This window comes from Cornus florida, unplaced genomic scaffold (genome assembly GCF_030987335.1).
Source record: "Cornus florida cultivar Cherokee Brave unplaced genomic scaffold, ASM3098733v1 CherokeeBrave_3.0.0_Hap2_Chr06, whole genome shotgun sequence".
Taxonomy (NCBI): domain Eukaryota; kingdom Viridiplantae; phylum Streptophyta; class Magnoliopsida; order Cornales; family Cornaceae; genus Cornus; species Cornus florida.
Genome location: NW_026775576.1, coordinates 63,102,990 through 63,116,413, shown reverse-complemented (window position 1 = coordinate 63,116,413; position 13,424 = coordinate 63,102,990). Strand labels below are relative to the sequence as shown.

At 33.0% G+C, this 13,424-nt stretch overlaps 1 protein-coding gene across 1 annotated transcript; it reads right to left on the bottom strand.

Moving 5' to 3' along the window:
- Positions 1-4,597: 4,597 nt before the first annotated feature.
- On the bottom strand, positions 4,598-9,257 carry LOC132311722 (RNA demethylase ALKBH9B-like). Its single transcript, XM_059809784.1, has 6 exons — positions 8,919-9,257; positions 8,003-8,602; positions 6,120-6,205; positions 5,653-5,963; positions 5,423-5,494; positions 4,598-5,310 (listed from the first exon to the last, which is right to left on the bottom strand). The coding sequence occupies exons 1-6, from the start codon at positions 9,085-9,087 to the stop codon at positions 4,983-4,985; spliced, it is 1,566 nt and encodes a 521-aa protein (XP_059665767.1). The 5' UTR covers positions 9,088-9,257; the 3' UTR covers positions 4,598-4,982.
- Between the last annotated feature and the right edge of the window lie 4,167 nt (positions 9,258-13,424).

Sequence of the window (13,424 nt, the reverse complement as noted above, 5' to 3'; positions counted from 1 at the left end):
TAGGGTTATTATTTAGCCTATAAATACACAACTATAGGTTGAAAAAGGAGTGAAAATATATCACGTAATATATTCTATAGAGAAAGAGTTAGAGAGAGAAGGAGAAAGAGGAAGGAAGGAGGAGAAAACCCTGTAGAGAGAAGATCAAAGAAGAAGAAGTTTAACTTTCGATTCGAAAGTTTAAGGCAAGTTCTTCTTCTATCTCTTTCCCTTTGATTCGTGTTTCTGTACATGCCTAGGAAATTTCAGGATTTATTAAACACATAAAATTAAATAATTATGCATGTTTAATTGGGTTAGAACATAGGTTTTATGAAATTGGTTAATATCTGTTCTTGTGTTATGAATTGATAAAATGCATGATTTTGATTTGATTTCTTATGTGAATTTTTACATGTTTAAATTACGTATTTTTCATATCTGTGGAATGATGGAACGTAGAAACATGCCTAGGATTCCTGAACATTAAATAGGGACTAGGTTTGGGTTTTAATAAATTTAAATAGACTCAATCATAATGATGCTTGCTATTTGAATGTTTTAAACAAACGAATGGATTTAATCTTTTAAAATATTTTAGCAATTGAGATTAAATATGTCGGATGAATTGGATATAGAAAATCCTTATTTAACGGTATAATAAAATATCATCATGTATAAGATTCAGTTTGTGTAGGACATATAATATAGGAAGTTTAAAGAAATAATAAGTCATTCCTATTATGTGATAACTTGATATCAAATTTATCATAGTTATTTATGGAATGCTTGATGTATTTCCTTAATTGTTACATCAATTGTTGGATTGTGTGGTTTAATACACCGGTATGGGACGGTGGCATTCTAAGGATGGATTAACTTATCAGTTAAGTCCTACCTATTTTATATAAGGGAATGGATTAACTAAAATGTTAAGTCCTACTTATATTTAAGTCAGGTCAGCTGAACAAGTTGAATGACTTATGGAGGATTAATTTATTATATAAGGGAATGGATTAACTAAAATGTTAAGTCCTACTTATATTCAAGTCAGGTCAGCTGAACAAGTTGAATGACTTATGGAGGATTAATTTATACTGGATAGGATGGTTACTAGATTATATATATATAAGTATTGTGTCATGATATGAGCTTGAGTCTCAGGATCAATGGTTAGGGCGCGTATATCGCCAGGGATGTGTAGCTAGATATAGTATAGTTGTGTACCCTGGTAGGTCTAGGTACTCATGCCCACTATATGTGCGTTTTGCATGTTGCCTACTATTCAAGTTGAGACAACCCTATAGTCTAGTGAGGTTCCTTTAGTGTGTGTATATATATATATACGGACTACTAGTTACTGTTAGATTGACTAGGATGTATACGTGTATCAAATCTCTGCTTGGACTGTAGTAGAGTAGAACTTGTTTGTGGGCCTGACTCACCATTATTTTTCAGGTGTTCGTCACGAATAGAGGTTGTTCGTGCTGAACGGGGATCAGCCTACTTCATTCTTCCGATGCTACATAAGAGTTCCTTTATGCTTCAGTTTCCTATTTTAGATTACTGTCATTTGTTTAGTTTGGATTTTCTAGGGGTCCACACAGTATGGATTCCCGAGTTGTATTTTGGAGGATCAGTTGTATCAGAAGAGTTTATTAATTAATGGAAATATATTATGAGGTTTATTATTAGATTATCATTTTAGTTTCTTGTCAGCATTTTATTTATTCTTCTTTATTCTTTTGTACTTTGTGTTCGTTTATTATCAATTTGTTTTGATATCCTCGGGTATTCGGGCGTGGGCCTGGCCAACCCCCATTCGGAAATTCGGGGATATCACATAGATGCATTCTAAAGGAACAATGGGTCTTTACGGACTAGCTGTGTTCCAAAGGAACAATGGGTTCCAGAGGGACTAGTAAAGAGAAAAAAAAAAAAAAAAAAAAAAAAAAAAAAAAAAGGTGATAAAAAGAGAGTGAAAAAAAAAAAAAAAAAAAACATTAGATGACACCTACTGTTAGTAAGTGGACCTTACAATACAATAAATCTAACTTAACAAGGGCTGGCTCCACTAACCACAAGGAACGCCATTACTCCCTAATTCCTCTTGTTTAGCCAGTGCCAGGTGTCTTATTCGCATTCAAAGGTCTACTTTTCCAGTACTTTATTTGGCTGTTTTGGTTGTGGATCCCCCTTTTGAGAGGGGGGAGGAAGCTCTCCATGAAAAGCCCTTTTATTCATATTTGTTCGAGAACTTGAGTAGAGAACAAAAAAGACTATAAGGAATAACTGTGGTGGGACTTTGGCTTCAAACCCATTACATAATAGTTCAAACTCTGAATTAAAAAAAAAAAAAAAAAAAAAAAAAAAAAAGAAGTTATACCAATTATTTGTGTTCGAGCAGAGGTCGCAATCCAACACAGTCTTCAGAGGTTGTAAGCTGACAAGTCTTCAGAGACTATTAGAATTGATATCAAACCCTATAATATTGGAGGTATATATAGGCAACAAAATACCTCCTATTTGTATTAGGATTTGTATAATTCAGTTCAAATAGGAAAGTAAAATTCCAATTCAAAGTTGGATAAAAAAGCAAAATAAGGAAATCTTACAATTCAAAGTTAGATAGGAAAGGGAAAAAAGAAAAAAAAGGAAAGTTAGATACTTGAAGTCCCATTTGACAAAGGAGACAAGTCTTGTCAAACTTGGGACTCGAAGTAGGGGCAATTTGCAGACGCCAAAATTTTAGTAGGCTTTGGTTTTGACAAATGGACCCATTAAATATAGGCCTAATGTTTAATTAAGTTATTTAATTGGCCCAAACTTAGTCCACTTAAATTATTTAATTAGCCCAACCTACTTGGTTAAATAAAAAGATAATTATTCCTAATACAATATATTTGAAATAATTATTTTTGAGTATAATTATCATAATATAACTAGCCCGGCCCAGTTATTATTTTATCCTTATCAGGAGATGATACGTGTCATAATCCTATTAATCCAAGAAGCCTATAAATAGAGGCCTGAAGGAAAAAGGAAAGTACACAAATTCAAAATTCAGAAGTCCAGAAATCCAGAGACTCAAAAATCCACAGTACACAAATTCAGAAGTCCAGAAATCCAGAAACTCAGAAATCTAGGGCATACAAATTCATAAATCCAGAAGGTCAAGAAATTTAGACAGAAATTCAGATACAAATTCAGAAATCCAGAATTCTAGAGAGAAATATAGAAACTTTGCCTAAAAGCAAAGAACACCAAGACATCAAATCGTACCGTTCTTTATCAAATTTTACGGTGATCAACAACAATCACATCAAATCGTGCCGTTCTTCATCCAAATTCTACGGTGATTCAAGATCAAGCTCGTGCAGCCCTTGAATCCAACCAACAAAGGAGATCGAATCAGAGAACCTTATTCTACGTAAAGAATATTATTACAAATGATTGTACTCTAAGTTTTATAAATTAATAAAATATTATTTTTGCCCATATTTTGTTCTTTATTTGCAGATTACAAAATTTGTGTGTACAGAGAGATAAGTTCTAAGTCTTGTTTTCAAATCATCCTCCTTGGTGCATGCGTTGTGGATTCTAACTGTCATCCTTGATACATTTGTCGTGAATTCTAACTTGAATTTGAGAAATAAATTCTTGAAGTCTAATTTTGAAACCGTTTGGTGCATGAGTTGTAGATTCTGACTGGAATGTTGTGCCGCCGATACACATAATCTAAGAAAAAAAGAAAAAAAAAATTAATGTTGTAACTGGTTGTGCTTCTAACAACATACCACCAATGGCGTAGCCACAAAGGGACAATTGGGGACTTTTAATTTTTACAATTGTGTCCTGATTATATTCCTCTGTTTTATTTTCTTTTTATTTTTTTATTTTCTTTATGTTTATATAAAACCCATTCACGGTTTTACACCCACATTAAAAAAAAATAAAAGTAAAAAGAAAATAAAACAAAGGAATATAATCATGAGACAATTGTAAATATATATAATATATTTATCAATTTATTACTTTTCCAAAAAATATGATATTTTTTTCACTTTTCCAAAATATTATATTATTTTCCACTTTTCAAAAAAAAACAACATTTCATCAACATATTCCATCACATTTTGACTTTACTACAAACAAATGAATTGTTTCCATCACATCATCGGACTTCAACATTTTCCACAATCCAAGCAAAGCAAGGAGCAACCATTTATCATGGAATTTTATTTTATTTTTTTTATTTATTTATTTTTTACATATGTGATATATTATAACAGTTAAGTAACTCTGTTATTTTCTTTTCAATGATTTTTTTTTGGTATATTTTATATTTAATTGAATTAACTCAATTTTGAATGAACAATATATTGAATAGAGAAATATTTTGAATCAATGTTTTAATTTTTACATATATTGTTTTGGTTCAAATTATATATATATACATATATATATATATATTATTGCTATTAAAGATTGCCCCCACAAAAGGAAATTTTCCTTTCTGGCTACGCCACTGCATGCCACCATGTCTCCATCAAAAATCACAAGCAAAGATGTACATAGAATCAAACACGGGCATCAAATTTGTTTAAGCACAATCATATTAAGCCAAAAGAGAAAAGTTTTTGATTCATCATCGACCAGTACACAAGATCTTCACTTCCTCATCCTTCATAACTGAAAAAACACAAAGGAAAAAGGTTTGCAAAGAGAGGGGGATTGATTCCCAGCCTCTGACATTACCATTACATATACATACTTTTTGTACAGTCTCACATTCTGCACTGAGACTTACACAACCCAAAAAGGGGGAAAAGACTCTCTCTCTACCTATGCACCAAACAACCTTGGGCTTCTTGAAGCCACACTGTATCTACAAGGATATGTGCTTGAATATTTTCGGAACCAAACACCATGAGAATAATAAAACACTATAATATGACACAGACCAGCTGGTATGTGCTTGAATACCAGCACCAATTCACCCATCACCTGTCCATGTTCGCCCCGAACCTCCACCTATTACCGGGCCCTCGTTGATACCGAGTTGAGTAATGAGGCTCTGACTGCATATAGCCTCTATGTGTGGATGATGATCCCCTCGCTTGGTCTCTCCTATTCTCTCTTCTTCCTTCAGGCACCCTTCTTCCTTCCTGCCTGTCCACAAGAAGTTCTGATTTTGAAGGGTTCAATCTGTTCAAACTTTTTGGTCTGCTGTCTTCATAGGACAAGGGTTGAAGTCCCTGCAAATCAGGCTCCGGAACAAATCCAATAGGCCATTTTGATTGATCCATTTTCCGGAAAGTAATTGATATCCTATGAATTAGACAGGAAACATATTAATCAAAATCATTTATTCAAATAAACAAGAAAGAATATAATAACAAAAACTGCAGTAAAAATAACCAAACTAGAGAGTGACATGTACCTTTTAGTAGGTACTGCGGACACACAATGCTTAGCCACATCGGCCCCATTTCCACTTAATACAAGGACAGATCTGGATGAGAACGAAAAACAATGAATTTCAACTTAAAGAATTTGATTTCTCGGAAACAAAAATTAAATTTAATAAATAATAAATAAAAGCATAGCATGCAGTAGATGGAATAAAAGAAGCAGGAAATGCATGAAAGCAGGTATGCACATCAGACTTACCCCAAGGGCAGGGGGATTTTACTAGGGCCACTAAACTCGCCAGCACCCACAACTTCCAAGTTTGTTCCAAAGATTATATTACACTGACTCAGAAATGAAACAGTACAAAAAGGTCGAACAAACTGATGGTTGTCAATGTGAGGAGGTATGCAGTCGCCTACATCATAAATGTTGACGATACAGCTGTCAGGTACACAGGATGGAGGAAGAACATGCCATCTTATGAGCCTCCTAATCATCACTTTAAAAAGATGTGGTAGAGGATCCACAATTTCATTCCGCAAGATGCCTGGTCGATTACCATTTTTATCCTGCCACAGTATTGAAAATTTGAAATCACAAGCTCTTCTATCCATTTTACACACTTTTTTCATTCAAGAGCTGTCACACAAGTATCATATCTACTAGAGCTTTGACGAGAAAATTTTACCAGTCAACAATTAATTGGAGAAAAAAGAGAAACTTACTGCCGCGTAGTTGTAACAGCAACCAAATTGGATGGTCACACGCCCCTTGCCCCTCATCCACTTTTCTGGTGCAGTATATGTGCGCGCTGCAAAAGCAATACAAATAGATAAATGCCATAGCATAAACATAGACGCTTCTCAACCAGTTCATGGAAGAACGACAATAAAAATGAAAGAAAAGCACCCTTTCTAGGGAGAACCAAAATACTATCTAGAAAATTAAATTTTAAAATTCTACACGCAGATGTGTATAGAATCCACTGCCACATTAGCCATTGGCACATTCATCTCTTAATATGCAAAGCAACAATAAATTACATTCTTAATCATCTAATTAACCAACAAATCAGATGAAAAAATTTACCCAGTAAGGAGTACAGAAATTGGACCAGCTGACATTCAAAATTTGGAAAGTGCCATTTTCTCGTGGTCACAGTTTGAATACTCTAATGTATAAAATGCCCAGATAGGCATCTGACACACAGGCTTAATTACTTAATGTAGCATAACATGATGGACAGATGGTTATTTGTTACCCACTGAAACTACTTACGGTGCCACGACAGAATGTGATGGTATGAAATGGCTTTTAAGTGCATGTAGTAGCCCGTTACAACTTTTAAAGCAGTGAATTTTAGTAGGACAATGTTATTGTAAGTGATAGTATCGCCAAATGCAATCATGTAATGTTACGGTCAATATTAAAAACCACATTCTATATTATATGCGCTGTTTTCTATTATTGATATTTTCTGATGGACATTGCTCTAACTTATATTGCCATAGAAAACCGAGTTTAAAATCTCAAAGCAGTTCCCCAAGATCAAACAGCTATAATAATAGAGTCAACTAGGACGAAAATTCGTACCTTGCCAAAAAAGAAGAAAACGAAACTTTTTTGTAGATGTCAGACAAATAATAAATTCATAATTTCATTTATTTTTCAACTTATGACCCTTGTAAGAAACTGCAAGCTTATATGAGAGCAGTGAAGCTACCCATATCTATCAAAACTAATACCGGAATGCATTTTAAAATAAATAAAGAAAGAACTAGAATTAAAAATAGAACAAAGAATCCAATTATTTAATGCATATAGATTATGGAATGGAATGATCAAGTAGTTAAGGATCTCTAGTTAAGCAAAAGGTTGAAAGTCAGAGATACCATGAAGCGCATTACAATGAGATAGAACTAGCTTTACAGGATATACAAATAATACAATTACTTGACACCGACAAGAAACCCTGAGTTTTGCTTGAATTCCCTTGACATACAGCATATTAGAAGGTAACTGATGACCTAGGGAGCATTGTAAAGATAGCAAAATTGAGCTAATACAAGAATCAATAACGTAGGGCAGTGGAAAAATGAAAAATAGACTTAATTTAACAAGAAATCATGTCAGTGGAAGTTAAGGCACATAAACCATCATGAACAATGAGTCAACAAATTGCTGCTGTTGTTATTTAAGAATGAAGAACCTCTACAAGATTTTCTCGTGATTTTTCCTACCATTCTAATGCTTATGGCAGTTATAAAGAAACTGCAATCAGGATGTTCTCATGTCCAGCCTCCATGTAAATAGGCTTCACCACGACTCAGACAACTAGTTCCAATAATCCTTGAAATTAGCTTTTACATAAATGATAAATGAAAAAACATGGGTTTGACTTCCAATATGTGGAGGGGAATTTGCTATCAGAACATGATAAAGGGTCATCATTCGATGTACAAAAACCTTGTCTAATCTTTAACCCAAAAAACCATGATTCTAATGACAACAAACAATTAAATACGGTAAAGAGTAAAGTAAGAGAAAAAGAAATTAAAGCATTATGACAAGCACCGCACAAAGTTTTATGGACTAGTGGTGGACTAACCTTTCAATTCCCCATTCTTTCCCTTCTCCTCAAGCAAATAAACAAAGTCAACTATCCTCTTCTGCTCCGCAGCACTGAAAACCCCCGTGTGGAGCTCCAGCCCATCAAGAATGTTAACAATTCTCCCTTTAACTCTCTCCAAGCATATATAATCGTTCTTTCTCCGAACATTATTAAACCGGATGTACTCTCTTTGATCGATTGACATCTCCGGCTTCGGCCTGTCCTTAGCTGCCATTATCACCTCTCCTGACAGCGCATGCCCATTTGATTCTTTCTGTTCCTCTGCCTCAAGCTCATCTTCCTCCGCCATCTCAGCCCATGACTTTTTTGCTCTCTGGCTTTCAACATGTGATAGGGAGCCTGTCATTCCGCTTGTCGAGGTGGACTCACCAACAGGGTCCAACCACCCATTCGCCCCATCTTTCCAACTTCCCAGCAAATTTGTATCTGCCGTATCATTCATATCTGCCCCATCCTTCCAACTCCCCAGGGAATTGGAGTCGGAATTGTCACTAATCTCATTCAAATCCACATTATTTGAACTCAAAATCCCAACTCTCTCTTCTTTGTTCAAGATTTCCACATCGTCGGCAACTTCTACAATTATCCCAGCAACACACAACCAAATTTTCCAATCAGATTACATAAACACTCAACAAAATCGTTAATTTCTAAAAATTGAATACCAGCCGAAAGCCTAACAATAGGGGGGCGAATTACGAAGAAAACAGAAAAAAAACGAAACATAAAAAACTCCTAATACAAACCAAACCCTAATATTCATAGGCAAATCATAAATAAAAAAAAAAAACCAATATATATATATATATATATATATTTGTCATGGACATTAGTATCAATCAAAGAACAGTCTGTGTTTCTGTGTGATACACAAAAAGAGGGGTTTTTGTACCTGGATCAAGGGATCGAATCCGGTCTGAGATGGTTCGAGTGCAGTGGCCACAGAGACCTCTGGAGAGGAAAGGAAGCCAATTGGAGAGAAATTCCGACGCGATTCGCAGGTCGGTGGCGTTGTAGTTCAGGAGGAACGGGTCGTCCGTTCGAGTTCGCTGGCCGTTCATGGCGTTTTCTCCAACCAAGAAATCAGAGAATCGGTGGTGGTCCGGTAGATTACAGAGAATGGAGGGAACAAACTCTTCCTTACGATTCCGTGTGGGGTGTGTGTGTGAGAGAGAGAGAGGACAAAAAAGGCAATAGTCGGCGTGGAGAAGACGGAAAGCTTTTAGTGGACTGTCTATTAGTAATTGACTAATTGATAGACTTTTGAATTATATTAATATTGATATAGAATTTTTAGAAAGTCTATCAGTTGGAGAATTGTTTCTATATTTTTATTTATCGAAAACTCTACGTATTTTGGTAATTATATAATTTAAAATGATTTTTAAAATGTTTCTATATGGGCTAATTAGTCGTGCTTGTTTATGTTTTAAAATTTTAACCTATTAAATGAAAGTATTAATTTTTTTTTTTTTTTTTTTCGTTTTTGGATAAAATAAACTTTAAATTTGCTTCCTCTTGAAACAAATTAGCCCATTTACTAAAAATTGAGTCAGCCCACTTTGTTCATTAGCAATATTATCCTGCAGGTGACCCGGCCCAAAATAAATTTCCAATACCAGGCCCAATGAGACTTTTGGTTAGTCCAAATCAATGGACTTTGGATCCCAAGCTTCTTAGGAAATACGATCAAGGCCCAAGGTGCTTTTTTTAATATTAAAATAATTCAGAATTTCTTGGGACGGTTATTTATTTATTTATTATTATTATTTTTTTTGGCTCTATGTTTGTTTCTTCGAGTTACCTTCGAGCCAAAAAAAAATTTATCTCTTTACCTATCACCTAGGCTTACAAATTGCTCTGTACTAGTATGATTAAATCTACCATATTACCATTTATAGATTACTTATTCATCATTCGGTACACTCACTTACTCACAACTTTCTCGTATATATAGGAGTCTATTAGACTGTTTACATACAATGCAATTCATATTTATTTTCTCTTTTAATATTTCTAACACATTGCATCCGATACATGTTCACTCACCATTTTAATTAATTCGTACACAATACACCGAACGCATCGAATACCTGCTCCACCAACAGACTCTGTCTCACACATTTAGCAAAACCCTTAACTGAGTAAAGCAAGCACAGAATTTGTGCGAGTCAAAAAGGGAAGATGCGAAATAGATTCCACAACCAACCAGATGCCCACATGCATATTTTTCTACACTTTCACTGACCAAACAAAACACTAACATGACATGTAAATGCATATTTTTTTTATTTTTTATTATTATTATTTTTTTTACAATTAAAAGCATTGAAAGACTAAATATTACAAAAACAATATAACCCACACAAAAAAAATAAAAAATAAAAGTGTTAGTCAAAATTCTTAGCTTTAAAGTTGAACCTTGTAGTCTTCTAGCTCAATCAAAGATTGGAAAGCACACCTAGAATTATTTAGTGAATGACCACTATATCCCTGTTAGTAAAAATTCACTTACAAGGACAAGCCCCTTCTTCATTTCCTCTTCAAACAAAACCCTAATCCACTTGAAGATCAACATCAAGTGATTTAAATCATTGAAATTATTAAATCATTCAAACATATCTAAAATTCCACAATAATGGTGTCAAGTAGGGCCCATATAACATGATTAAAAAATTGAAAACCCGTTATTAAATTAAATTAGTCACAAATTCAAGCTCAACCTTCATTCCAATGTCTCTCTATCTCTCTCTCTCTCTGGGTTCGCCTTAATTTTTGGGTCCCAAGTCTTAAATCGCACGCAACGTAACCTTAGCCAAACAAACTGCCAACCCCTGTGAGAACTCTTATTTTCTTTTTCTTTTTTTTATGTCACAAGAACTTCTTAATTCATTAATATAATATTGGGTAAACTACATCAAGCTCCCATTTTCTATGGGTGTTTTTCACTAAACCTTCATTTTTTATTTTTTTTGCCAAAAAACCCCCCTCGACTACTCAAGGGGAGTGATTTAACTAACGGAAGTTAGTTGAAAGAGAACTGAAATATAAATTGACTTAAATACCCATTAAGGTCTATTTAAAAATCTACTTTACTTCTTATTTTTTTATTTATTAAATAACCTAAACGACATCATTCACAGAAATTAACACTTCTATTATTTTTTTTGTTTTAACATTTTACTAGACTGACAAGTTCACATTAGTAGCATGGAAGGAGTTTTTTTTATTTTTTTATAGAAAAAAATGATATTGAAATATAAAAAATAAAAAGAAAAGAAGAAAACATGTAGACATAAATATTAATATAAAAAAGGAAAAAGATTAGGCATTATTTCTAGTAGTGTCCCTTTAATAAATCTATATAAAATGAAAATCAATAAAAACCAAATAAATGAATGCACAATATAATTCTCAAATATATATATATATATATATAGCAGATAAATTTTAAGAAAAAAACCTAGATTTATACTGGTATGAAGGATGGATGGAAATGAAAATATATTATAAATAATATTTAATGTTACATACTATATATACCATTATATTATGATACAAATTATATATTATATTATAATGATAGAAGAGTACGTGTTGTTGCAATGGTGGAAGATATGTGGCTAAGAGTGATAATGGAGTAGATATATATGTGAGGGTATATTAAAATAGATACAAGAACATTTTTGTCTAAAAAATATATGAGAAACTAAGTATCCAAATAGCTCCCTTTTAGCTAACTTCTGTTAGTTAAATCACCTCTCGAATAGTTGAGGGGGGTTTATTGACAAAAAAAATAGAAAAGGGGGGGTTTAGTAAAAAAACACAAATAGAAAAGGGGGGTTTAATGTAGTTCACCCTTTAATATTTTAAGTTTATTTCCTGTATTGCTGTCAAAAATTTTACTGAAGCTTTCTTTTACATAATAGGACAAATAAGATAGTAGATCCCTCATTTTATTTATTTATTTTAGAATAAATTATACAGACCTCCTTTGAGATTTAAACAAATACACACACATGGGTTAACTGTTTAACGTTTATTACTATGACCCTCCTCTAAACCAGTTCGCCACACTAACCTTGAATGTGAAAAATTAACAATGTCATTATATTATAATAACATAAGAAGCATTATATTAAATTTTTTAAAGGAAAGACAAAATTGTAATTTTATAAAGTTAATAACGTCTTTATATTATAATAACATATTATATTAAAAAAAAAATTAAAGGAAAGACAAAATTATCATTTTATAAAATTTGGTCAATATGTCTGAAGAAAGAAAATGTTAGGATATCGTTGAGTATACGTGTCAAATTTGTTCAAATCTAAATAATCTATCTATGTGTAATTTATTTAAATTTTAAAAAAATTAAGTGTAATTTATCCTTTAACTTAGATCCAAACGAAAGACCTAAGTTAGTGTGAAATGGTTAAAGAAGCTTTTGATTCTAAATTACTTTAGGTCACATGAGACTTGGATGCTTCGAAATATGAATTAGGCCATATGCATGTACATTGATATGTATAGTAGTATATATTTGGCTATGTAAGCAAAACATGTGCACAATCCAAAAAAGCCCTAAGATTATTTATCAAACTCTTCTCAATTATAGTAGATCTCAAAGGGGAGTCTTTGACTCCCATTTGATAATCACATATATAATTGATTTGCTATTCCACTTATTATATGTAACTTCTTTCTTCTTATCCTCAAATTAGGGTTTGAAAAACAAGCAAGTGCTTTGAATGGTGCCCATTGACAATCTCTAGAAATATCAAGCTTGAAAGGAAGCAAAAAGGTCAGACAAATGCTTGGTCCATATATATATATGTGTGTGTATATATATATATATATCTATACACACACACACACTATACTCTATGGCATAATACTAAGAATATGCTGGTATTCCTTGGATTCAATTTTCATTTTGAACAAGTTGCTCACAATCCAAGTGGAGTGAGAAATAGTCTGAAAGTTGCATAGATACTTCCCTTTAATGTTGGATGATGAATTGACAAAATGGTCCTTTCATATAAAGAAGACAGATAACTTATCAATTTTATCATATAGAATTGAGAAACTACACACGCATGTGATCTGATATTCAACTGATCAATTTCTCTCCTGGAACTATGTGCTTTTGCCACTGTTTCATCTTGCCACGTCAGCATCAACTATGTTTGGCAAACTGTTTCTGTTTCATGTTTTGTATTGTACATGGTGTTTTCACTGTTTTGTAGGGAAGCAAAATCCGAAATACATTTGGTGATTTTTATTGAAGGTTAAGTGCAAAAAATTTCTCTGAATTATATTTGAATTTGTAAATAATTTTCGAATTATATTTTGTGTATAATACATTCTGAATTATTATACTTTGTTGCAAAATGTC

Bases quoted from the DNA above. Each gene is read 5' to 3' on its own strand.
- LOC132311722 (XM_059809784.1), bottom strand. From the start codon at position 9,087: ATGAACGGCCAGCGAACTCGAACGGACGACCCGTTCCTCCTGAACTAC. The intron at 6,206-8,002 runs GTTAGTCCACCA...TTGCTTTTGCAG, and splicing joins AAAGAATGGGGAATTGAAAG to CGCGCACATATACTGCACCA. The intron at 5,311-5,422 runs GTACATGTCACT...TCTAATTCATAG, and splicing joins TCCGCAGTACCTACTAAAAG to GATATCAATTACTTTCCGGA.